The sequence below is a fragment of the Acinonyx jubatus genome, chromosome A1 (genome assembly GCF_027475565.1).
Source record: "Acinonyx jubatus isolate Ajub_Pintada_27869175 chromosome A1, VMU_Ajub_asm_v1.0, whole genome shotgun sequence".
Lineage (NCBI taxonomy): Eukaryota > Metazoa > Chordata > Mammalia > Carnivora > Felidae > Acinonyx > Acinonyx jubatus.
The window spans coordinates 208,611,638-208,638,731 of record NC_069380.1 but is presented as its reverse complement, the minus strand read 5'-3'; the positions used below and the strand labels follow the sequence as shown (position 1 = coordinate 208,638,731).

The following is a 27,094-nucleotide window of genomic DNA, read 5'->3' as shown; positions in this document are numbered from 1 at the left end:
ATAGCATCCTAAATATCTCTTGGTTTGAAGATGCTTATACCTTTAAAGGATACATACTCTTCCAGGAGATACATGATTCTGATATACTTTGCTGTGCTGGCTTGTTAATTTGTTCAGTTCGTCACTCGGCAAATGTTTAATTTCATTCTATGAGCAAGGTCCCATGTTAGATGTTTCTGAGGTTGACGTATGGACTTTTCTTCAAAGAATGATTTGTACCTCAAGGTGAAAGGCTGCTCATTTTTCACTGTTAAAGGTAATTTCTTCTGGGTTTTTTTTTTTTTTTTTAATTGAGCAACTGAAAATAATTCTCAGGGTGAACAGTACTGCCTAGTGAAGGGAAGGCTTTTATCAGATGACTGCCCTGAGCACTTTACTGTGTAAATGAGACAGGAATGGTCCCTGCCTTCTGCCGGCACGTATAGTCTTCAGGGAGTCACAGGAGAACAGGCAATTTCAGTCTGCTGAGATAAGAGCCATATGAGAGCAAATAGAAGATGCTTATCAGCACACATACATGACCTGGACTAAGTTTGTTATGGGTGGGATAGATGTTCATCTCTGAAGAAGGGACTTTAAGGTGAGACCTAACACCAGAAAGCAGGGAATACAGGTGGAGGGAGGCAAGACAAAGCATGGCAGAGTGCAGGAAGGGAAAAGACATAAGCATGGCCAGGTGGCCAGCAGCCAGGTCTTGGAGATTGGGGTAAACTGGATTAAGCAGATTGGATTCTCACCACAGGGCATTGGGAAGCCACTGAAGAGTTGGAAGCAGGGGTTTTTGTTTTTCGAGCATCTCTCGGGCTGTTATGGAGAGAGTACATTGGAGCAGGCAAGACTGGAGGTAGGGAGACCAGAAGGTCAAGGTACATTGAAGACCCATGGTGATGATGGGACCTGGGGATGGAACTCGGAGCCAAGTGCCAGAATTCTCAGTGAGTTAAGTGGGGGAGGGGTTGAGAGATGCTTGGACAGTGAGAAGGGGAAGAAGGTGGGTGGTGGCCAATGAATAGTCTGGAAGGAATGCTAGTTTCCCCTCGGGGATGAGTAAAGGACCAGAGGCCAGGAACCAGGAGGATACGGCTCCAGCACCAGCCCTGCCCTGTGAGGGCTGCAGCTGAAGGGGCCCGAGAGGGAAGCCTACGGGGAAGTGGTGTTTTAAGGGAGCCTGGCCTCCGTCAAGGCAGGACGTAAAAGGCTCAATCCATGAAATCTTCCGGAAGGCACTGTAAAAATGTTTAGGAGGGAATAGAAGAGTGTCGGGATCAGGAGAAAAGCACAAAGAATAGTGTGAGAATGTCTTTTAAACTTTTTCAGCTGGATTTGAAATGCCTGTGGCCTTTGCATGTGGCTAGTAATAAATGTGGGCTTTCTTTTTCTTTAATATTGCTTTTTAACTTACTGCATTTTTTATTTTAGATCCCAGTTTAACATGGTCAACCCTTTCAGGTATATTTAAGTGAAATAAAAAGCCATATGACAGACTGAAAAAAATATTTAAGAAAGATGCTTCAGTAAGGGGTTAGATCTTATTTTCAGCTGGTACATTGACAGACTTCATGTGTTTAAAAGCTTGAGCTTTCTCCACATTTCTTTGGGGGAGGAAGGAAGGGAGTGGGAAGAAACAGGACAACAAAGTACAGTACTGATTAAAAGGTGAAGAAGAACCACCCACTTACCTCCCCCAGTCACCTTTTTTGTTTTATGTGGGAAGGTTTATTTGCTGGCATTTTCTGCCACCCCTCTGTAATTTGGACTGTGCTTTTTTATTTATCTGACAAAAAGTTTATGAATGATTTGATGAAGATGTAGAAATCATGAGCGTTTTTAGCTGGACTCTCCCCTTGAAGGCAGATCAGGACTGTGTTGAGCTGCGTGTGACGGGAGGCTGGCTGCAGTAACTAAACCAAGTAGTTTTGTTTTTCTCACCTAGCAAGGAATCCACCGGTGGCCCAGCTTGGTAGCCCCGGCTGCTTGATGAAACCTTCAAAGACCTGCTCCAGGGTCCTGACCAGAAGGCTTGAGCGCTCGCACCAAGTATAAGCAATTAAGCCTCAAAGACAGTTTGTTGCTCTCTCGAGGGGAGGTGCTGAGACAGGCAGGCTGCCATGGAGTGGTTCTCCTCCACCGGGTCCGTGGACTCTGCTCAGCCGCTCGTAGGTGGGCCCTCACTTGCTGTCCAGGGTGGCAGTTGGGGATCCCAGAGATCAGAGTGGAGGAGGACAGGAGAGAGCAGGGACGGAGAGTGCCTGCCAGTTGCCTTCCAAGGAAGACTTTTAAAAGCTGTCATAGAGCACTTTTACACGTGTTCAACGACAGCTTAGTCACGGTCCTGCCCAGCTTCAAAGGAGACTGAGAAATGGAGTTTTTATTACAGGACCAGATGCCCACCACAAAATCAGGGTTCACTTGTTACTGGGAGAAGGGGATGAACCAGCGGTCTCTGTCTCAATCCTCAGCATCACCTGTAGGCCTTATACGCTGGCTTTGGGCTGGGTTAAGGGCATAAAGTGAATGCCACCAAAGCCCATTCGTTTCATGGGGAAAATAAAACCTTTCCTGGGAAGTTTCAATTGGTAGGCATGTGTTTATATCTCCTTGGCTAAACCTGGGTCACCTGATATTCCCCAACCTCAAGAAATTCTGGGGCGGTGAATTTTTTAACTGGGTACCTTACCACTGTGAACAAAATCAGGGTTTTGTTAGAAAGAAGATGAGACTAGATATGGGGTAGACAACTACTAGTATCTTTCTCAGAGTGGTAATCAAAATTTAATATAATTACAACAGGGCACTGAGTGTCCTGTGTTACCTAAACCTGATGCAGCAGGGCCACAACAAAACGGAATTTGGTAGTACAGTAAAGCCTTAGCTTGCGAGCATAATTTGTTCTGGAAACATGCTTGTAATCCAAAGCACTCCTATATTAAAGCGAATTTCAGAAACCATTGGTTCAGTTGTGTTCATGTGACCTTTGGCATCATGTACTACTTGTATTGCAAGACATCACTTGTTTGTCAAGTTAAAATGTACTAGAAATGTTTTCTCATCTTGTGGAACACTCGCAGAACAAGTTACTTGCCGTCCAAGGTTTTGTTGTGTTCATTGGAAATAACAGAAAACCTAGCTGCAGTGGCTTACAAAAAATTAAGAAGGTTCTCTCTCTCTCTCTCTCTCTCTCTCTCTCTCTCACTCTCTCACTGCGAGAAGGCTTGGAGGTAGGTTCCTGCTGGCATTGTTTCAGTGGTTCATGTTTCAGTGGTCTCACGATGGCTGCTGAAGCACCAAACATCATGTCCACATGCAAGACAGGAAGAAAGAGGAAGGAAAGAAAATATACTAATAGACTTCTGCTGTCATCTCATTGGTCGGAACTGTGTCATAGGGCCATTCTAGCCGCAAGGGAGGCTGGGAAAGTAAGTACTTTCGCTTATCCAGCCTCCACAGTAGAGGCTGCAAGAGGAAAGGGGAGAGGTGTTGGACGATCTAGCATTTAGTGCCTGCCACAGAATGGATTAAGAGCTTTATCTGAGTGGGGTTTTTTTTAAGTTTATTTATTTATTTTGAGAGAGTGTGTGTGTGAGAGAGAGAGAGAGAAAGAGAGTATGAGTGAGGGTGGGGCAGAGAGGGAGAGAGACAATCCCAGCATGGAGCCTGATGCCAGCCTGACTCAGGCTCAATCTCCTGAACCTTGAGATCATGACCTGAACCAAAATTAAAAGTCAGACGTTTAACCGACTGAGCCACCCAGGCACCTCTTGAGCTATATCTGAATTTTAAAAAGTCCATTATATAGTTGTTAGTTGGCTTGTCAGTAATATGCAAAAGACTTGAAACTTTGTCAGCTGTAACTTCAGCATGAGGTAATGATGTCACCGAAGGTTAATGCAATGAGCTGTAGTGATTAAAAGTAGAGTGTGAAGAAAAGGAAGTAATGACTGGCTCCTTGATTATTGGTGCCTGTCTTCAGCTGCATTGGAGGTAGGGGATTGTGGTGTGCCCTAAGAAATGGGAATATTTTGTGCAGGGAGAAGGTTGACTATGAGATGACCGTTGGCTGCCTTCAGATGGACTACACTGTGGAAAGGGATTTAGACTTGCATCATATTACTTTTCATTTATAGTTAGGCTGCAGGGATGGAGATTTTTTTTTCTTCCAATTTAACAGGGCCGTGATTCTAAAATAATATGGAAAACTTTTTATGTTAAAGTATCTTTGGGGTGCATGGGTGGCTCAGTTGGTTAAGCGTCTGACTCTTGGTTTGGGCTCAGGTTATGATCTCATAGTTCATGAGTTTGAGCCCCTCGTAGAGCTCTGTGCCGACAGCGTGGAGCCTGCTTGAGAGTCTCTCTCTCTCTCTGCCCCTCCCCCGCTTGCACCCACATGCTCTCCCTCAAAATAAATAAATAAACATTTTTTAAAAAGTATCTTAAGAAGAGCTGTGGCAAATTGGTGCATTTGAGAAAGTATCGTCAGTGATAGTTGAGCAGAATACCACCTGAAGGACTGGGCACCAGTGTGATGGTACCTAAAAAGAAGAGGCAGGATGTCCTCGAAGGTCTTATTCTAAGGCTGCAAGATTCTTCGTAGGGAGTATGTTTCTATCACACTTTTCCTCCAGTCTTAGAGGGCAAGTATTGAGTTGTAGCTTATGAAATTTTGGAATGCTTCATAGTAGATTCAAACATTTAACTTCCTGAGCATATCACTTATCTGTTACTACATAACAAATTACCAAAAACTTAGGGCTTAAAACAACAGACACAGCAAACATGTTCATCATGGACTCAGTTTCTGAGGTTCAGAGTATGGGAATGGCTTAGCTAGTGGTTTTGGCTCAGGGTTTCTCATGAGGTCATATCTTCAGTGGGAAAACCCACTTTCAATCTCACATGGTATTGGCACGCCTCCTTTCCTTGCTGGCTACGGGCCACAGGCCTCCATTCTCCACGTGGGCCACCTGAGTGTCCTCATGCTGTGGCATCCGGCTACTCCCAGAGTGACCCAAGACAGAGCAAGAGTCCAAGATGGAAACTGCGGTCTTTTTAAAACTAATCTCAGAAGTGACTTACCATGCTGTCATCCTTTCTGCTGCCCACTGTTGGTCACACTGACCACCCCTGGTGACCTGTGAGGGGACTACACAGGGTATGAATGCCGGGAGCTGGGGATCCTTGGGGGCCCTTGGGGGCCGTCTTACAAGCTGGCCACCTCCCTGAGGCAAAGATGTTCCCTGAATTCTGTAGTTAAGGAAGCACAGCTAAGGGAAGAATGATTAGTATATGTATTTTAAAGCTTTATGAGGTTTATTTTGATATATGTTGATGAGAAAGAAAAACAGTGTGAAGAGTAAACGTAATACTAAGTAAGTTGTCTGTAACTGGTTTGATATATATGTTTTGCTTTTTCTAAAAATGTGTACTAGTCAGGGTTTTCTGCTGGTGGCTATCCAGTGTGAGTACTCAGGGATGCACCACGGCTGAGGGGAAAGCATGAAATTTCCACTCAAGTAGATACTTCTCACAGATTCTGATTATCAACTCTCCCCCAGGTCTCTTGGCCTTTCCCTGGTTGTTTTCCTTTGTTTTGTACACGCCTCATCTGTTTATGACATTTGTGATGAAAGAGGTCCCTTTCAGATACTGTCCTCTACTTGTTTGATGTCTAAATATCTGTGACTTTATTTTAACAGATAAGAATCTGGATAATGCCGCAGAAGCAGCTGAACAATTTAAGTTAATCCAAGCAGCGTACGACGTGTTGAGTGACCCTCAGGAAAGAGCATGGTGAGCGTCACACTGTCCCTCTTATCTTAGTGTGTTTTCTTGGAAGGAGTGATCAGTAGAGGATTTAAAATATACATCACATATAGACGTGGACGTTAGATGTTTTGGTGTGTTCTGAGGCGTCTCTCAGCTATTCGTTATATAAAATGTAGTATTAAGGTTGAAGGAACCTTAGAGGTGATTCATTTTATGGGTGATGGGACAAAGTTTGGCAATATTAAACAGATTTGACTTTGATACTGGTGACGTAACTTCTCATTAAATGGGATCTCTTTGGTGTATGACAAACTTACTGGTGTTGGACAAGCATATTGACTTGTCCTGAAAAAACACATACGTGTCAATGCAAGAATTGCAAGGCTTCTCTAAGAACTACTTCATATGAAGAAATTGAGTTAAGCTACTACATCTATGATGGATACTTTTACTTATGCTGACCTGATACAAGAATTTCTGTGTTTAAAGTTGAGTTTTCAGATCCTTGATGAACTCTTTGCTACAAAGGAATAGGTTTTAAGCCCCGACGTAACTGTGTAAGAGCCTGCTATTACGAAGAGCTCGGGGTTCGGTGCTGTTGTGGGAGTCTTCTGTGTGTTAAAAAATGTACAGCGCACGGCTGGCTGTCAGGGAGAAAGGCTGTAAAGAAAAATCGTCACAAATTGTCTTTTATATAAAAATCAGAGAGAATCTCCTACATGTTTCTCCTCCCTAAGAATTTGGAGATCTGGCCTTAGAGAATGCTTAAATTCTTTCCTGACTTCCTTGGCTCTGTGCTCTTCTCCTTGTCCTAAGGACTCTCTTGTCCTTTCTTCTGAAGCCCCTGTCTATTTACAGTCTTGCTGCCTGCAGGCCTGGCTGCACTGTGGCTGGGAGCACAGCCCTTCGGTTGCAGGAGGCCTGAGCTTTGCCACTTATTGGGTTTGTGATGATGGACAGCAAGTTATTAAATATCGCTGAGCTTCAATTTCCTCTTCTATCTTTAGGGGTAAGAACTAACGTTACAGAGTTATGATAAAGAGTGATTGTGTGTGTGTGAAGCTCCTAGACTGTTTACATAACCCTACAAAGAGTCTTGTTCTGGTCGATGTTGGTGGTAGATCTGATCACGAATGTATAAGGAGTCTATGGAGCAGGTTATGTCCAGTGCTGACTTTAGTAAAATGCAGTTGCTTTTCTGGGAGTGTCCTGGGAATTCCCTGGCTTGTTAAATTCCATCGTTCGGATGGATTAGTACTGTGTAATGCCTGCGGCATATTGGAAGTTGCAGTCATAGTTTTAATCAGCAGTTTTGTGAAAGATTATTCTTTTCATGTTGATATTTAAAAAATTTTTTTCAGTTGTGGACTGGACATAATAAAATGTATAATAATAATAATATTTGGCCTATTTCAGAGTAAGGAGTCCTTCTGAATTCTTACTCAGCACTCACTGATGATGCTAATTTGTTTTGTTTGTTTAGGTATGATAATCATAGAGAGGCTCTACTGAAAGGTGGGCTTGATGGAGAATATCAAGATGACAGCTTAGATTTGCTTCACTATTTCACTGTTACCTGTTACTCTGGTTATGGAGATGATGAAAAGGTAAGATAAGTGAACTCACTCTTAATTTTGTATCAAGCACAAGACTTTCAAACATAAAGAGAATTCCCTTTGTCTTTTTGAAGCGTATTTATTTTGAGAGAGACACGTGCATGAGTGGGGGAGGGGCAGAGAGAGTGGGAGACAGAATCCTAAGCAGGCTCCACACTGTCAGCTCAGAGTCCTGCGTGGGGCTCAGGTCCATGAACTACGAGATTCATGACCTGAGCCGAGACCAAGAGTCAGACACTTAACTGACTGAGCCACCATGCGTCCCACAAAGAGAATTCTTAAAATTATAACAGGTGAAGCAGTGTTCATTTTGGAAACTGAAAACACATTGGCTTCATATTTAAACCGTCAGCATATGAAAACCTCCAGTTGAAACCTAAATGTTCTTGCGGTGACAGAGCTCGGGTCTGTAATTTCCTTAACATTAAAGGTTTTCATGTTACATTTAATTTTTTTTTTAATTTTTTTTTTTAATGTTTATTTATTTTTGAGACAGAGACAGAGCATGAACGGGGGAGGGTCAGGGAGAGAGGGAGACACAGAATCTGAAGCAGGCTCCAGGCTCTGAGCTGTCAGCACAGAGCCCGACCCGGGGCTTGAACTCACGGACCATGAGATCATGACCTGAGCCGAAGTCGGACGCCCAACCGACCGAGCCACCCAGGGGCCCTTTCATGTTACATTTTAAAATCTTATTCTGTGATCAGACAGAAAAGTGTTAAGAATTTGTGTTTCTGCTACTGTTTTTTAGGGCTTTTATACGGTGTATCGTAACGTTTTTGAAATGATTGCAAAGGAAGAACGAGAATCCGTGTTAGAAGAGGATATGGAGGATTTCCCAACTTTTGGAGACTCTCAGAGTGACTATGACACGGTAAAAGAAGCTTGCATTGCCATTTTATAATTAGCATTTTATTAGTGTCTCCCCCCGCCTCTATTTAAAAAGACGGGTTCCTAGTTCTGGGTCCTATGCTGTAACTTTCTTCCTCTCTCCTTCTGGAGGGGCTTTCAGCTCCCTCACAGCCTCTGTTTTTACTTTTCCCTGTTTATTGAGTGTGGTCCCATCCCATTAATTGCCTCCTTCAGTTTGTTCTGGAGAGGGATTTATTCTGTAAAGCCTTAAAAGGATTGTTTTCTCCATGGATTAGTAGTGATATTATGTATATGAAAAAGATGTTTTGTGTCACTGATTTTTGCTGCCTCACTGAAGGAAAAAATCTTACACCACGGCATTTGACTTGTTTTCTTTGTCTCTAGGTAGTCCATCCTTTCTACGCTTACTGGCAGAGTTTCTGCACTCAAAAGAACTTTGCTTGGAAGGAAGAATATGATACACGACAAGCTTCAAACCGCTGGGAGAAGCGAGCCATGGAAAAAGAAAACAAAAAGATCCGAGACAAAGCAAGGAAGGAGAAGAACGAGCTTGTGCGCCAGCTGGTAGCTTTCATCCGGAAGAGAGATAAAAGAGTGCAGGCGCATCGGAAACTCGTGGAGGAACAGAACGCGGAGAAGGCGCGGAAGGCCGAGGAGATGAGGCGGCAGCAGAAGCTAAAGCAGGCCAAGTACGGGATGTGGGATGCGTGGCGGGGCCCTTTCCAGGCAGAGGTGTGGGGCCAGACCTGACAGGTGCTTTCCAGGGGGAGAGGGGGCCAGATCGTCATCCTGGCTTCGTCTTGTTTTTTTAAATCCTGGTGTTGACAGTTTTTCATCTACCATGAAAATGTATTTCTTTTGAATCCCTTTATTCTTCAGATCCTTTGCAGACACTTGTGAGATGTAATGATAGTGACTCTTAATTTGAATTCTTGCTCCGTGCAAGGCCCTGTTCTAAGCTCTTTTCTCACAGCAGATCTGCAAAGTAGGTTCTGGTTTTGACCCTCATTCCTTTGAGGGAGCGAGGCAGAGAGGTCCAGGATCCCATAGCCGGGAAGTCACACAGGCAGGAATTGGGCCCGAGAAGTCTGTGCAGGGCCCTGGCTTTGCACCCCACTGCGACGCTGTGTCTGTCGGTGTACTCCAGATATGTAGTTCATTCTTGTGCCTGTAAAGTTTGTGAGTTAGCGCGAGAGCATCGGGTCCAGAGCATTCTTCTAAAAATTACTCACTTCTCCAATTCTACCAACCCCACCCTTCATCTTTGGAAAATTAGCACTTTACTTGACACTTAGAATTTCAAAGTACCTCAAGACTTTTAATAACTTGCTAAGAGTTCTAGGTTTCAACGCCCATCATCTAATAAGCAGTTTGAATCACATAAGCACATAACAGAACAGATCAGTGACTTTGCCCCCGCTGGAACTAAGCCCAGGTTTTAAAAGTGTGGACACACTGACGGCTTGGGAGGAAGGAGCTCTCTGGGGGATGGATTGTCAGCCCAAAGAGCAAGTAGAACCGTGTGCAGACCTGCTTCTGAGTGAGAGATTATGCTGTGTGTCTAGACTGGCTGGCCAGTACAAGGAACAGAGCTGGATGACCACGGCCGACCTGGAGAGGGAGCTCAAGGAGATGGAGGCGCGCTACGAGAAGGAGTTTGGAGACGGCTCAGCCGAAGATGAGGTGGAGGGGCCTGAGCTCAGAGACGGGCACGATGGTAACTTCATTCGTTAAGAAACTTTAGAAAGTAAATGTTTTTATGCGCAGATGAAAGGAGAACAGATGCAAACGTGGAGACCTCGGAGTTCCAGTCAGTTGTGGCTGGTGTTTTCATGCCCGCCTGCGTTTTAAGCAGAGCTGGAAATCCGGACTTTTATGTGACGTCTTCCAGTGTTTAAAGGTGGCAGATAATTCAGACGAAAAACAGTCCAGTATAGGCCAAGCAAAGGTAGTCCACTGAAGTAGTCCGATCCCTATAATTTGATTAGTAAACTCTTTTCTGGCCGTGTTTTGAATAGTTTGTGCTTCTGACTGCATACATGATCTGCCAAGTGGGCACAGTGACAGGTGTGACTGCTGGTTACTTAAAAACTGCAGGGAAGCTCGCAGTAGGTCAAGTTTTAACATCAACTCTTCCCAGAAAAACTAATGTTGTACAGGAGCCTCTGTGAGCTATATAAATTCTTCCTCTCATTTCTCACTTTGTTGAGGGTCTCCCCCTGGTGTGCTGTGGTGTGTCATTTCGGTGCCTCTCTCCTTACAGCACAAGGGACGTGACTGCCGTGAAAGGCAAGGTTAGGCCTTGAGAGTACCTGACCTTCCGCATGGTGTCTAGCTGCTCCACGAGAAATAACATGGAATGATCTACACACAGCTTAGTCAGTTTCACCTTACCTACACGTGGGTAGCCCAAATGATAAAATGGTGGATTTTTATTTACTCAAAATGATCAGGAAATGAAATGTTTTATTAATGACTTAGAAGTAGTATGTGTGAAAGTCTCTTGAAAATTGTAAAGCAGTCTATAAACGTGAGGTGGCATGATTAGGTAGAATTTTATAATTTTTGAAGTGCTTTTATATACAAGAGTGTGCTTGATCCTCACACAATACCCTTTAAATGTACGTTTTGCTCATAAAATGATAGCAGTTTTACTGAAGCGGAAACTAAGACTGAGAAGCTAGGACATAGGCCTGAGAACATATGGCCATTTATAGATCCAGATTTTGACTTCAAATCCAACAATCTTCATTAAATATTTGATTAATCAAAGGTTATTTCATTTATACGATATATTGACAGGGTACAGGGAATTGGACAACAATACTATTTGCTAAATGTTAATATTAGGATGCGTTTTGATCATTTATGATTTCAGTGAGAATGTCCTTCAAAATCATATTCACATCACCTATATATAAAGAATCAAAACGTAGACTATAGAAGAGTACCTTGGGATCTTTATTGATCTCATTGCATGATCTCATTTATTGATCTCAGTGGCAGTCAAGTTACTTGTTTTATTCCTTATAAAGATAGATTATGGGATTTTTCAAAGACTTTGAATTCAGTGTTATAGTTGCTTAGATTTTGCAAACTGTATTGGTAGTAATTATTTGTTGTAATAAAGCCCTAAGCTTATGAAAAAACAGAGTGTAAGGACATGCTAAAGTTTACATGTAATATGCTATTTTATGACCAGCCTATCAAATAATGATGGAGTGTTATAAGCTTAAGTTTATTGAAGCAGTTAAGAGTAGGTTACAGTTATAAATGTGTTTGCATCAAATCTTGCTCAAGAAGTAAACTAAAAAACCTTTGTTGAAAAAACTTCTTTGTGGTAAAACCATGAAAGCGGCATTTGGTTTTCTGAACTTAACTCATACTGAGAACTTCGAGAAGATTTTGAGTCTTTTTAGTCTATTTGTGAGAAGAACTTGAAAGATAAAATGGTTTATTTGGAAGCCTTCCCTTATAATTCAGGGCTGCTTTTAAAAGGTAATCAAATCCTAGGCACTGGATGGCTCAGTAGTTAAGCATCTGACTTCGACTCGCATCATGATCTCATGGTTGGTGAATTCAAGCTCTGTTTTGGGTGAGCTTGTGCCCGGCTTTGGGCTAAAAAAAAAAAATAACATGAGCCCCAGGTAAGCTCTGCTTCTTTCTCTTTCCCTCCCTCCCTCCCTCCCAATCTCTCTGTCTCTCTCCCTCTCTCCCCCCTCCCCCTCCCTCCCTTCCTCTGCTTCTTTCTCTTTCCCTCCCTCCCTCCCTCCCAATCTCTCTCTCTCTCTCTCTCTCTCTCTCTCTCTCCCTCTCCCCCCTCCCTTCCTCTGCTTCTTTCTCTTTCCCTCCCTCCCTCCCTCCCATTCTCTCTCTCTCTCCCCCCATTCCTCCCTCCCTCCCTCTCTCTCCCTCTCTCTTTCTCTCCCCCCCTCCCCTTCTTTACCCCTCCCCTGCCTTTTGTGGGATTCTCTCTCTCTACTCTCTCTTGCACCCTCTAGATAGATAGATAGATAGTAATCAAATGCTAGTAACATTATTTGTTTTGTCTCCGGAAATGCAGTTTCTAATTTGTGTGTGATGTTAGATCGTTACTAAAGAGATGTTTTAGATCTGTGTTCTACTCAGCCAGGATTCTTACTGCCGGCTTCCCTCTTGTAGGTAGAGACAGTGATGAGGTCGAGGATGCTGAGCTGTATGATGACCTTTACTGCCCAGCGTGTGACAAATCTTTCAAGACGGAAAAGGCGTACGTTTAATATCTTTAAACTCCCCTTTTCTTCTGAGGGTGAAGTGTAACTCTGAAAGTCCTAAAGAGAAAGTGCTTGTGGCAGTTGGACACCAGCCCTCCCATGTCTTCTTGGGGGGTTTCTGTCTAACAGAGGAGGAAGAAGGATCTGTACCAGCAGTTAAGCATGTTGTACTGATTCTCATTCATGCCAGTATTCCTGTGTAATAGCTGCTTTCTAAAACATGGATGGGTCTCCAGAAAGAAATGTTGCTTGTTGTGACAAAGAAGGCATAGTCACGCGGACAACCAGAAGCTAATCTAGACCAAAGCTAATCTTTGCTGTTGCAGGTAGACTCCCTTCCCGCCCTCACGCTCCTGTGCGGGCCATTGCTGCCAACGTAGGAACGTGTCCTGCCTAGACCATATCTGCTGAAGCGGAAGGACTCTGCCTTTGGGGAACAGTGAAGAAAAGAGAAATGTTTGAAAGGATTCTATTATAAAGGGCGGGGGGGACCAGGGCAGAAAGTGAAAGTAGAGGCAGCAAGGGACAAAGAAACAAAACACACGCAGTGAAGGAGACAGGAGACGAAAGGATGGCAGTGGTGGTGTGGGGTCATCGAGGGTGTTGGTGTGTAACCCCGAGGGAAGGGGGAAATGGTAGAGTGGCGAGAGAAGTGGCAAGGGCAGGAGAGTTAGAAACAAGCGAGAAAACAAAAGCAGCAGTGAGGAGATTTGGAAAATTATTTTTGTAAACAGATTTTTTAAAATAATTTTTTTAAGTTTATTTTGAGAGTGAGAGCGAGCACATGGAAGGGGCAGAGAGAGGGGGGGAGAGAGAATCCCAAGCAGGCTGGGTGCTGTCAGCACAGAGCCCGACGTGGGGCTCGAACTCACAAACCGTGAGATGATGACCTGAGCCAAAATCAAGAATCGAACGCATAACTGACTGAGCCACCCTAAAAAGTTATTTTTCACTCGGAAATAATGTCAAACTTACAGGCAAGTCGCAAGAATAGATATAGAGCACCCAATTCACCTGTTACTAACATTTTGCCCCATTTGCTTTAACGATTCTCTTCCTCCCTCCCTCCCTTTCTCCCTTTCTCCCTTTCTCTCCCCCCTCCCCCCTTCCCCACTCTACACACACAGGTTTTGCCTGACTAATTTGAGAGCAGGTTACATCCATAATGCTCTTTTACCTTTCAGTACTTCAGTACATGTTCCTTAAGAATAAGTATATTCTGTTACGTGATCACAGTACAGCTGTCAACTTCAGGAAGTTTGTAACATTGATACTGCTTCCCTCTCCTTTACTGGCCTGTACTCCACTTTCAGCAGTAGATCTGTGTTAGTGTCCTGTACAGTTTCTTTTCTACTTCAGCACAGAATCCAGTTTAGGATCATGTGTTGCATTTATTTAGTTAGTCTTGTTTAATCTGGGCCAGTTCCCTTGTCTATGCCATTGTTACTGTAGTATACTGGCCCTTTAAAATATTTTTTTATTAGAGTATTTATCGTTTTGAGTTTGTCTGTCTCCTCATGATTAGTTTCAAGTTGTGTATCTCCAGCTGGAATACCACATAGACATGTTGTGTTGCTCTCAGGGTTTCCTGTCTGGAGGCATATGATGTCTGTCTAGCCTTCCTTGTGGTAATGATTTTGATCACCCAGTCCAGGCATTGTCTAATTTTTACTCTATAGAGTTAGTGTATTTTTCCCTTGCAATAGATTTTACCTTATAGGATGTTTATCTGAGATACTTTAAAGTAGGCAAGTATCTGAGCACCGGGGTGGCTCAGTTGGTTGAGTGACTTCAGCTAAAGTCACGATCTCAGGGTTCATGAGTTCGAGCCTGCATCGGTCTCTGCAGACACTGAAGAGCCTGCTCGGGATTCTGTCTCCCTCTTCCTGCCCGTCCCCCACTCTCACACACTCTCTCTCAAAAATAACCGATTAAAGTTAGGCAAATATATTGCTCCTCATCACAATTTTCTAGATTTGGCATTCATTGATGATTTTACCTTGTACCAGTTGCCACCGTAATGGTCCCAAAGGGGGGCTTTTCTGGGACCAGTGCTCCTGCTATATTATTAGTCCTCATTTGGTCTTCTGCTATAATAAGAGCCCTGCCTTTTCTCTGTCTGTCTATTATCAGTATGAATTTGTGAATTTTTTTCAATGTTTTATAATTTATTACTGTACTTTTCATGCTCAAACTTTTCCAGATATGGTTAGTGAGAGTTCCTTCAAGGTGGCTCCTTGAAGAACATCCCAGGCGTTCTTTTGAGCACTTACCTTCTGGTACAAGATGTTCCAATTTCTCCAAGGAAACATGGTCTGAAAGAAAATTTTAGTGGAGAGGAAGAGTAGCAACTCAAACTAGGAAACCTCAACTCTGAACAAATGAGATGAAGTTGATAGTGACATAGTTTCCCACTTTTCTTGTTCATCTAACGACTCGGTACTTCAGTGTCGTCAACTCAGTTTTGTGAAGTGTTACTTAGTGGTCCACAGATGCACTGAAAGAGACGCGGCTCGTGGAGTTTTAGGCAGAGGAGGACAGGTGTGTGTGAACTCACACTTAGGATGGTAGGAGTGAGGAGGGAGAGCCCTCCTGAGGAGGTGAAAGACAGTTACTGATAAAAGCAAAAGCAGGTGAACTACTCTTGTACTTCAGGCCTTCACGTCATAACCCAAGGGGCCTTCCTTTTTAAGTTGAATGTCGTCCTATAATTTCCCAAGATCTCTCGAAGCCCACAGCACACTCTGGAACGTGTCCGCGCTTGGCAGATACTCGGTGATTAGGAGGAAATGGTGGAGAAGACTTGAATCTTAAGGACTGGAAAATTAAAATAATAGAATTTGGCCCCCCCCCCCCAAAAAAATTTTTTTTGAAGAAAATCTGTAGATAGAAGGACAGCTGGAGGGGAAATACTGGATACAGGGAAAAACAACTACTGCCTGACAGGTCCTGACACGGTCTTTCTGGTTCTCTCTCTGGTATCACCAATAGTTTGCTTACTTGGAAAAATAAATTTTAATGTGGTTGCACGTATTCAGCCACATATTTGGGCACATGTGACTTCTCTTGCAGTTACTTACAACAGATTGTTATTTCAGCATGAGGAATCATGAAAAATCAAAGAAGCATCGGGAAATGGTTGCCTTGTTAAAACAACAGTTGGAGGAGGAGGAAGAAAATTTCTCAGGACCTCAAACTGATGAAAATCCGTTGAATGCCAATTCTGAAGACGATCTAGAAGATGCACCAAAACAAAAGTACTTCTAAAAATGTTATTAAACATACTTATAATGTTAGAGATGAGATTGCACTTAAATGCTGTCTTATCTGAAAGAAGTTATTCTGTTATGCTAATATTTTCCACATGTTTTTCTACTTAAGGGAACTTACAAAATTGAAATGGGTAAAGCATGATGTCAAGAATAGTTTATATAGAATTTTTTTGACTGTTAAAAGCAGTTTTATACCTAGGTAATTGACATGTTAATTACTGTCAGTGGAACCACTGTTACAATTTTCTAAAATGATAATGTGAATGTTTTCTTTTTAATATCTTACAGTATTAAATAGTTTTAGTATTTTACTTCTCTCTGTATCAGTAGTGTTGTAGTATTTTTTTTTTTTTTCATTTAGCAGGTAGTCACAGAGTTAAGTATTTGACGTTTTGATTCATATTTGTTCACAGGCTTTCTAAAAAACAGAAGAAAAAGAAACAGAAACCAACACAGGTATGTTGAAAAGTTTTATTGAATATCAAATTTAAAGATAGAGTGCTTTTGTTTACTCAGTAGAGTCTGCTTTAAGGAGAGGGACTTTCAGTATAATTTTGTTGGTTATAAAATGGATTGAAGGGAATTGAAAATATTTTCTTTTGTCATCCCTTTTTCTCCATTAATATGCATGTAGCTAATTTACTTAATTTCTGTGTCAGTGTGTTTTAAAATTTGTCAAGTGGAATTAATTCCCTAATAGTAATTAGCTGAGTGATCATATTTAAAAAATATTGGGACGTGTGATGACTGGGTTTTTAGATGAGGACAACAATTAAAGCCAGAAATATGTGAAAATCTGAGGTTTGGTTATTGTATATCTAAGTTTCTTTTTCCGACAACATAAGTGAAATTTTGTAAAAGGAATATTTGGTTAGACATGTGTAATGATTGTGATTCTTGAAAAAATGTTTCTTAATATTATTCAGAAATTTAAACCATTTAAATATTTCACACCTGACATCTAAATCCAATCTCTCTTATGAATATTTTTAAATTGTGGCACCTGAGTGGCTTAGTCGGTTAAGTGTCAGACTCTTGATTTTGGCTCAGGTCATAATCTCAGGGTCATGAGATTGAGCCCTGCATTGGGCTTGGAGCTGACAGAGTGGAGCCTGCTTGGGATTCTCTTTCTCCCTCTCTGCCCCTTCCCCACTCTTGCTTTCAGATAAACATTTTTTAAATATTTTAAAATAAAAGGTTATTATGTTGTTACATATGCGTAACAGTCCTAGGGATGTATAAAAAGGGGGCTTGTCCATTTTACTAAGGATACTTGGTGGGTCTAAAGGGAATAGAATTGATTCCTGTGCTATTTTAATATAATCTAATTCTGTTAGTTTATATTAGGTTTTAAATGTTATAGTTCTTTTTGAAAACTGAAAATATTTTCTAATATGTATTTTTTAAATGTTTATTTTGAGAGAGAGAGCATGCATGAGTGCAAGCGGGGGAGGGGCAGAGAGAGGATCCCAAGCAGGCTCTGCACTGGCAGTGCAGAGCCCGATGTGGGGCTTAAACTCAATAACTGTGAGATCATGACTTGAGCCCAAATCAAAAGTCAAATGCTTAACCAACTGAGCCACCCAGGCGCCCCAAAAGCTGAAAATATTTTTAAGAAAACATAGTTAACACATTAATAATTTTTCACAAAACTTTAGATTTGGCTTATCTATTTAAATGGTAATAAGTTTGAAAATTTTTGTTTTATGTTCCAAAAATGATACGTGACATGTGAATTAATCACTGTTAAAATTTGTGACTTGGAACTTGTGCTTCAATTATAAAACCACATAGCAAGTTGTATGTTCCTTCATAAAATGACTCATCTTCCACCCAAAGATTACAGTTATTAGAACACTTCATCTGGCCTTTGTGTGTGCCAAAACTACTAGAATAAGGACAAAACAAGAGGGATTTATACCTAAGCCAAACCTACCTTGTCTTGAATCATGAAGGCTAAGTCCTGTAGATTGCCGTAATAGACACACGTATCTTTATATTCTTACCAATGGAAATGCTTTGTTTACTACCCCATTTTTCCTCTCCAAAGCTGTGTTTCTTTATACTAATACCTCGTGTTGATTTCTCATTCTATCGGGAAGAAAGCCCCAGTTCAGACCTAGTTTTATGTAGTATTTTTCCTGATGTTTTCGCAGTTCTTTCTGATGGGAGGGTAGCACAGAGACATGAACTGGTAGATTGAAGAGCAGGAGGCAGCAAATACAGAGAATCAGGAGGCGTCAGACTGGAAAAGTTTTCTGTATGGTCAGAAAAAGAAAACAGCATGAGCCAACAAGATTGTGAAAGAAAACCCAGAAAACTGAGATTGAATGTGAACAAATGTCCCTGGCTGGCAGAAAGGAGGAATCCAAGTAACTTTTGAACACAGTACTCTGACACCCTCCATGAGACACGTTCTAAAGACAAAATTAACTACAAGATAAAAAAATCTTGAAGTCTACTTAGTAGACATTTTGGTAGTAATATTAGTACTAGAAATGTGTGACCTGAGTCTAATCATGAGGAAACAGGCAAAGCCACACTGTGGGAACAAAGCAGCCATCCAATTGTCAATATCATGAAAGACCAAAAAAAAGAAAAGAAAAGAAAAAAGTAGGGCTCTGGTTCTAGAGTAAAGGAGATTAAAGAGATGCGACAACTAAGCACAACGTGTGGTCCTTGACTCTAGCCCCTCTTGGGGCTTACAAGGAAAGGACATTATTGGGTTGTGAATATGGCTTATGTAGCAGATACCATCAGTGCTAAGGTCTTCAGTATGAAGAGGGTAGTGTGGAAATGTAGGAGCATGTTTTTGTTCTTACAAGATACATGGTGAAGTGTCATGATATCTGCCTGCAACTTACTTTCATAGTTCTGGGGTGGGGGAAAGTGTGTGTTCAGAGACCCACAGGAAGGGATAGGGGAGAGCAAATGTGGCAAAATGTTGCCTCAAACCAGAACAACAAAAAAACACAGTTGCAGGGGTGCCTGGGTGGCTCAGTCAAGTTAAGGGTCAGACTCTTGATTTCAGCTCAGGTCATGATCCCACTGTTTGTGACATGGAGCCCCACATGGGACTGTGCTGTCAGTGCTGGGCCTGCTTGGGATTTTCTCTCTCTCCGTTTCTCTCTGCCTCTCCCGCGATTGTGCGCTCTCTCTCTCTTTCTCTCTCTGTCTCAGTCAAGAATAAAGAAAAAACAAAGCACAGTTGCACTTAGTGAGGATATGTTTGCCAAGTTTTGTCTTTTTTTATAATGCTTATTTTGTTTTTTTCTTCTTTCTTTTGTAACTATAAAAGTAATGGTTGGGGCACCTGGGTGGCTCAGTCGGTTAAGTGTCTGTCTGACTCTTGATTTTGGCTCAGGTCATGATCTCACAGTCATGAGATCAAGCCCTACATGGGGCTTTGCTGGGTGTGGAGCCTGCTTAGTATTCTGTCTTCCTTTGCCCTTTTCCCACTTGCTTGCTCTCTCTGTGTCTCTCTCTCAAAAAAAAGTAATAGTTGCTCATTGCAGATCATCTGGATACCAGAAAACGATAAATATCATCCCTAATTCTGCCTATAGATATTACTTACTATTGAATTAAATTATAACCAGACATTATATACAATTGTCTCTTTTACATTTCTGCTAATAGGTTGTATTTTTCTACAAAATTGAATCGGTAACTTTGCAAACGTGATTTTTTAAGAGCTTCATCATTCCCTTCATATATTCAACCGTTCACTTAATGAACATATGGATTGTTTCCAATTTTTCCCTAGTTTAATATTGCTGTAATGACCATTCGTGTTTTTTGTGTTGTTTTTTTTTTTTTTTTAAGTTTATTTATTTATTTTGAGAGAGCACGAGCTGGGAAGGGGCAGAGAGAGAGGGAGAGAGAGAGAATCCCAGGCAGGCTCAGCACCGTCGGTTCAATCCCACGAACCATGAGATCATGACCTGAGCTGAAATCAAGAGTCAGACGCTCAACCGACTGAGCAACCCCAGCATCCTTCATCCCTAATGTTTTAAATTGCTAGCTGTTTCTCCTTTTTATTTCCTGAAGATATGCTCCTCCAGAGTGCACAGGACCTTATAATTGATTATAACTATTTGGCAACATAAGAAGCTGGGATTATTATTTATTTTTTAATGCATATATGTTTTACGACCTAGAATTATGATGATAATTTCAATGAAAATGGAACTGGAGAAGGAGTAAAGGTTGAGTCAGAAGATACCAACTTAAATCAAGACCATGCCAAAGAATTCGAATGTAGTCCCCAAGAAAACATCAGTGCCACTGAGACTGTTGAACGATGTGATGACCCTAAAAGTGAAGCTAAAAAGTAAGTCAAGTTGATGGTGTTTTCTAATTAACGTTGGTAAGTAAGAATGCCTTCTCATAGATCAGATAACATCCCGCCTGCAGTTACGAAGTAGATCATGTATATCCGTGACTTCCATGTTACCCAGACAGACAGGTACAGCATGTGGGAAAGAGGATACTGGAGGAATGGGCTCACGGACATTTCAGCAATATGGCCCAAATCAGAAAGGCGCTTTGATCCAGTTTTCATCCTGTTGAGGTCTTATTTTGTCCCAAATCTGTAATCCTTGGCACTCAAGTGAGAACAAGGCTCCTGATGAGGCCACACCCTGCTTGCCTGCAGCATCGCTAACCGTATCTCCATGCTCACGGCGGTCCTCCTGAGTCTGGCCCCACAGTGCAGGTCATTAGGATTTATACCGCAGCCTGGGGCCTTCCTGCTGGAAGGAGCCCTGGAATTTTGGTGCCGCACAAGGTCTTAGTGGCTGCCAGAAGAAGGTTCTTCTCAAGGGAGATAGCATTCCTTGTCCTCCCCTTCCTGCCTTGTCTTTCTTCTCTCCATCCTCTGTTCCTCTAGAGCAGAGAATTTCTTATTCCTTGAGGAAAGATCTGAACAGTAAGTAGCCTCAGGTCCCTGTCAAGGACCATGAGAAAGGGTTCAGTTGACCCAGTAAAGTGGGAGCCTGAGTTGCAAATGATGAACACCAGAACACCAGTGAAGGGGCGGTGAGTGCACTTGGGGGTTTAGGAATTCAGGGGGCGTCAGTGAGGGACACAGGACAGAGTCCTGGGCTAGGGCTGTAGCTGTAGGAAAAGGAAGGAGAGGAACCACACAAACCAGTAAAGTGTTTCAGCTGTGTTTCAACTGATTTAAGTAAAATTCGTTAATGTTTGTGTCAACTTTTCACATCTTTTTTTTAAATTAATTTTTTAAATTTAAATCCAAGTTACTTAACATATAGTGTAATAATGATTTCAAGAATAGAATTAGTGATTCATTACTTACTTATAATACCCAGTGCTCATCCCAGCACGTGCCCTCCTTAATGCCCTTCACCCATTTAACCCATCTCCCCACCCAACACCCCTCCAGCAACCCTCAGTTTGTTCTTTGCATTTAAGTCTCTTATGATCTGTCTCTTCCCTTCCCCTGTGTTCATCTGTTTTGTTTCTTAAATTCCACATGTGAATGAAATCATGTGATATTTGTCTTTTCTCTAATTTCGCTTAGCATCATATACTCTAATTCCATCCACATTGCTGCCAATGGCAAGATTTCCTTTTTTTTTTTTTTTTTTTTTTTTGATTGCCAAGTAGTATTCCATTGTATAGTATATATACACCACATCTTTATTCATCAATTGATGGACATTTGGGATGTTTCCGTACTTTGGCTGTTGTCAATAATGCTGCTATAAACATTGTGGTACATGTGCCCCTTCAAATCAGCACTCCTATATCCTTTGGATAAGTACCTAGTAGTGCAATTGCTGGGTCGTAGGGTAGTTCTATTTTTAATTTTTTGAGGAACCTCCACACTGTTTCCAGAGTGGCTGTACCAGGTTGGATTCCCACCAGCAGTGCCAAAGGGTTCCTCTTTCTACACATCCTCACCAACATCTGTTGTTGCCTGAGTTGTTAAATGTTAGCCATTTTAACAGATGTGAAGTGCTATGTCATTGTGGTTTTAATTTGTATTTTCCTGATGATGAGTGATGTTGAGCATTTTTTCATGTGTCCGTTAGTCATCTGGATGTCTTCTTTGGAAAAGTGTCTATTCATGTCTTTTGCCCATTTCTTCACTGAATTATTTGATTTTGGGGTGTTGAGTTTGGTAAGTTCTTTATAGATTTTGGATCCTAACCCTTTATCTGATAAGTCATTTGCAAATATCTTCTTCCATTCCATCGATGCCTTTTAGTTTTGCTGTTTTCTTTTGCTGTGCAGAAGCTTTTAAGCTTGATGAGATCCCAGTAGTTCATTTTTGATTTTGTTTCTTTTGCCTCTGGAGACGTGTTGAGTAAGAAGTTGCTGGAGCGCCTGGGTCGCTCAGTCAGTTAAGAAGTTGCTGAGGCCAAGGTCAAAGAGGTTGTTGCCTGGTTTCTTCTCTAGGATATAGATGGCTTCCTGTCGTACATATAGCTCTTTCATCCGTTTTGAGTTTATTTTTGTGTATGGTGTAAGTGGTCCAGGTTCATTGTTTTGCACGTCGCTGTCCAGTTTTCCCAACACCATTTGCCGAAGAGATTGTTGTTTTTCCATTGGATTTTCTTTCCTGCTTTGTCAAAGATTGGTTGGCCATACATCTGTGGGTCCATTTCTGGGTTCTCTATTCTGTTCCATTGATCTATGTGTCTGTTTTTGTGCCAGTACCATGCTGTCTTGATGATTACAGCTTTGTAATACAGCTTGAAGTCTGGAATTGTGATACCTCCTGCTTTTTTGTTGTTTTTTTTTCAGGATTGCTTTGGCTATTCAGGGTCTTTTCTCGTTCCATTCAAATTTTAGGATTGTTCTAGCTCTGTGAAGAATGCTGGTGTTATTTTGGTTGTGATTGCATTGAATATGTAGATTGCTTTGGGTGGTATCAACATTTTAACAGTACTTTTTCTTCCATTCCATGAGTGTGGAATGTTTTTCCATATTTTAGTGTTGTCTTCAATTTCTTTCATAAGATTTCTATTGTTTGCAGTGTATGGATTTTTCACCTCTTTGTTTAGGTTTATTCATAGGTATTTTATGGTTTTGGGTGCAATTGTAAATGGGATCAATTCCTTGACTTCTCTTTCTGCTGCTTCATTCTTGGTGTATAGAAATGCAACCAATTTCTATACATTGATTTTATATCCTGTGACTTTGCTGAATTCATGGATCAGTTCTGGAAGTTTGTGGGTGGAGTCTTTTGAGTGTTTCACACAGAGTATCATATCATCTGTGAAGAGTAAATTAAAAGTTTGACTTCCTTCTTACTGATTTGGATGCCTTTTGTTTCTTTGTTGTCTAATTGCTGAGGCCAGGACTTCCAACACTATGTTAAACAACAGTGGCAAGAGCGGACATCCCTGTCGTGTTCCTGACCTTAGAGGGAAAGCTCTCATTTTTTCCCCATTGAGGCTGTTATTAGCAGGTGGTTCTTACCCTTTCTTTTGATGTGATGTATCACATTGATTTGCGGATATTGAACCAGCCCTGCATCCCAAGAATAAATCCTACTTGATTGTGGTGAATGATTCTTTTAATGTATTGTTGGATCCAATTTGCTAGTTTCTTGGGAGTTTTTGCATCCATGTTCATAAGGGAAATTGGTCTGTAGCTTTCCTTTTGAGTATGGTCTTTGAAGCTTCTGGGTGAAGCTGCTCTGCTTTGTCAATCCTTGCCATTGTGGCATCCATTCAAGATTATAACATTTTGATTATAACATTTTAAATTCTGGCCTGACTAGATTTTATTTCTTTTATCTCCGCAGAAAGGGATTCTCTGGTGTCTTCTATGCGTTTTTCAACCTCAGCTAGTATTCTTATTATCGTGGTTCTAAATTCTAGTTCAGACATCTTGCTTATTATCTGCATTAAGTCCCTGGCTGTCGTTTCTTCCTGTTCTTTCTTTTGGGGTGAATTCCTTCATCTTGTCATTTTGGAAGAAGAAAAAAAATTAATAAAATAAAACACTGAAATTGAAAAATTTAAAAACAAGAAAAATAAAGGGAAGCTAGATCCTTAGGTGTGTTTCGGTCTGCATGTTGAAAGAAGTTTGATAAAATAGGGAAAAAGGGGAAAGGAAACAAAAATGTAAGAAAAAGTTTGGAAATTAAAATATAATAAAGTAAAGAAAATGAGATAGAATAATAAATTTAAGAAAATAAAGTAAAAAAAATTGAAATAAAATTTTCTCTTTCGGTATCCAAGAAAGAGAAAGAAAAGAAAGGAAAAAAAAAACAGAATTTAAGCAAAAATAGAAGCAAAGAAAACAAATAAATGAACCAGCAAACAAAATGAAACCCGAATGAAGTTACATCCAGTTTCCCCTAGAACTGAAACTATGAAACCTTCTAATAGCCTGTACACTAAGCAGGTGGTTTTGACCTCTGCTGGTCTTCTAGGGGATGAGCTTGGACGGTGTGGTTGGGCAGGGGTTGGTGTAATGGCTCCGTTCTCCAGTATGTGGCATCACTTAACTTACTGGAGTGGATTGGTATGGCGTGCATGCATGAGCACACATGGGATTGCATGGGAGAGGTGAAAGTGGCTTCACCCAGCTCCTAGTCTCTGGAGCAGGAACTTTGTACTCTCACTGACCCATGATCAAGCACCCCTTCTTTGTCTCAGGCCTCCCGTCCACAGCCCACCTCTACCCTGTCCGTGTCCAAGCCGTCCACCTGCCAGACAGCACCTCCCTCCAGAGTTTTATCTCAGATGGGGTTGTGTTTCAAAACCCCACACTTCAAAGACCCCCATGGCTCAGACCCACTCCAACGCTATGAGGGAGGGTCTTGCTGAGGAATGGCCGGGTGCTGGCTTGTCCCAGAAAACATTCATGTGATGGCACAGCAGCAGAAGTTCAGAGGTTGTGGCAAATCACAACACACAGCAAGCACCAGGTTTCACTGTACTCTGCATCTTCATCCCAATATCAGCAAATATGGCTGCTCTCTGGGGTCTGCTGGGACCTTTGCCTGTGTGGAGGCCGTATGCCCTCTACCAAATGCTCTCTAAGCAGGGGACCCGCTTCTCCCTGTATGGGACAGAGACCCCTGAGACCTTGCTGCCTGCTCCTGGGGATTCACCCTGCTTCCTCACCTGAGCACTGCCAGGTACTGAGGTCCAGAACTTCAGACTCTGTGCTCTACTGTTTATAGAATCCTAATGGTATTGAAACCCCCTTCTTTCTCCCCGTCAGTAATTTTGGGGAACAGATTCCCTGTTCCGTCCTCTGCGAGTGTTCTCACTCTCTCTTTCTCTTTCTCTCCAGCTGCTTCCGGGGGAGTGCTTTTATTGCACGATACTGCTGTGCCACACTCCCCCTTTCTGTCCTTTCTCTGCAGAAACGGCGACCTACGCTCCACGGCTTTTCTCTCCCCCAATTCATGTCTCCGCGATGCATACCTGCCTAATTCTGTGGCTCAAGTTACTGTTGTGTTAATCCTCAGATCAGTTTCCTAGTTGTTCAAAATGGTTTGTTGCTGATCTAGTTTTTTGTTTTTGGGGACGAGACGAGCCCAGGATCTACATACTACTCTACCATCTTAACTCCCTCCTCAAATTTGACATCACATGTGATCTCTAAATTTGCTCTTTAAAGCAGTTCATTTGAGATGTGAAAATTAATTAATTGGCCATAAAAATTAGTGAATTAGCCCTTAAAGTGCATGTCACTCTTTTGAATCTTCTTGGGAGCAAGGTAGCAATTAAAAGGGATACGTTATTGGGGTACCTGGGTGGCTCAGTCGGTTGAGCGTCCGACTTTGGCTCAGGTCATGATCTCACGAGCCCCACGTCGGGCTGTGTGCTGACAGCTCAGAGCCTGGAGCCTGTTTCAGATTCTGTGTCTCCCTCTCTCTCTCTGACCTTCCCCCGTTCATGCTCTCTCTCTCTGTCTCAAAAATAAATAAACGTTAAAAAAAAAGGGATACGTTATTATTGGATTATACAGAATTCTTTAATTTATTTTCCAGTGCTCCTAAACCCAAAGGAAAGAAAGCCAAAGATATGAAGAAATCTGTCAAAGTACCTGCTGAACAACAGACAGTGGTAGGTCAAAGTCCTATTGACATGTTTTCAGTAGACCTTGTTTAAGTAATCTAAATTCTTAATTCTAATTCTAAAGACAAGTATTTGGTGAACCCTTCTGCACCTACTGTATATATAGGTGTGGATCCATCAACAGTTTTTCTTGGTGGATGTAGAATGTATAGATAGGTGTGTCATTGTTTTTCTTTAAAAAGCACATTGGAAATACCAAACTGTACTAAAACAGTTACTGTTCTGTTTTCCATTACTTTGAAATCTAAAACCTTGATCTGGTCCATATGGTACATGCTATTGAATGTCTCAGACTCTTTAAAGTTGATGGTGCTGGCTGATGGGACTTAACTTCTAAAAACAGCTGCCTCTTTGGAAGCCTCTCTTGGTGGCTGCCATTTTGATAAAAGTTCTTTATTTTGAATTATTTGATATTTAATCTCAACGTGAAAACATAAATCACTGCACTCAGGTAATAACACTTTAATTGATGTATTTTTTTCTCTCTTCAGAGTGATGTTCTTATCAGCTGTACAACCTGCCATAGTGAATTTCCATCCCGGAATAAACTTTTTGACCATCTGAAGGCCACAGGTCATGCGAGAGCACCTTCATCATGTTCTTTAAACAGTGTAACAAGTAGTCGAAGCAAGAAAGAGAAACGTAAAAACAGATAGAAATTCTGTCAACACTTTTTCTTTGTGATTGTTTCTAGATTTTAAAACCAAAAACTGAACTGAAATCATCTAAACAGTTAAAATTTCAGTGATCTGCAATTTCTTGCATTGTGGAAGATTATTTTTTATCTTGTAAAAACATTTTTTCGTTTAATATATATATTTTTAAACATTTCATTAATGGTTGAATTCTACTTTGCCATCTGAATTGACTTGAATGTCTCAAAACAGGTAAATATTGTAAAGTATGCATTCTTGGTTTCTCTTGGCTCATGTGAACAGAAATGTACAGGGAGAATTAAATTATTTTAACACATACAGATGCTCCTTTCTGTTTGTTTTGTGGAATTCACATAGTATTTTCACATGATTCAATGCTTTTGTATTGTTATACTTCATGATGTGTCAAAGACTCAGATTGTTTTAAAATCATCGTGGAGTTTTTTTTCCCACTTGATAACATGACTCCAGTTCTGACTTTCAAATTCTTTCTAAATAATCTATTGTTGATTACTGTATTTTTTTTCTTCAAGGACAGTGATAGGTAGAAACAAATTGAGCATACATAGTTATATTTCAAGACTAATA

The 27,094-nt window shown here is 41.4% G+C and overlaps 1 protein-coding gene across 2 annotated transcripts in view; it reads left to right on the top strand.

The window, feature by feature from the left end:
- The window catches only part of DNAJC21 (DnaJ heat shock protein family (Hsp40) member C21), a 29,082-nt gene extending 2,258 nt beyond the window's left edge, over nt 1-26,824 (top strand). Inside the window, exons 2-12 of one of the 2 annotated variants that reach the window (XM_027075232.2) lie at nt 5,694-5,787; nt 7,247-7,370; nt 8,131-8,253; nt 8,637-8,941; nt 9,818-9,969; nt 12,414-12,501; nt 15,604-15,762; nt 16,191-16,233; nt 19,938-20,110; nt 25,763-25,838; nt 26,342-26,824. In XM_027075232.2, the coding sequence (XP_026931033.1) occupies nt 5,694-5,787; nt 7,247-7,370; nt 8,131-8,253; nt 8,637-8,941; nt 9,818-9,969; nt 12,414-12,501; nt 15,604-15,762; nt 16,191-16,233; nt 19,938-20,110; nt 25,763-25,838; nt 26,342-26,506 (1,502 nt within the window). In that variant the 3' untranslated portion in view covers nt 26,507-26,824. The remainder of the gene's footprint in view (nt 1-5,693; nt 5,788-7,246; nt 7,371-8,130; nt 8,254-8,636; nt 8,942-9,817; nt 9,970-12,413; nt 12,502-15,603; nt 15,763-16,190; nt 16,234-19,937; nt 20,111-25,762; nt 25,839-26,341) is intronic. The other variant, XM_027075242.2, reaches the window with a different exon arrangement.
- The last annotated feature ends 270 nt before the right edge of the window (nt 26,825-27,094 follow it).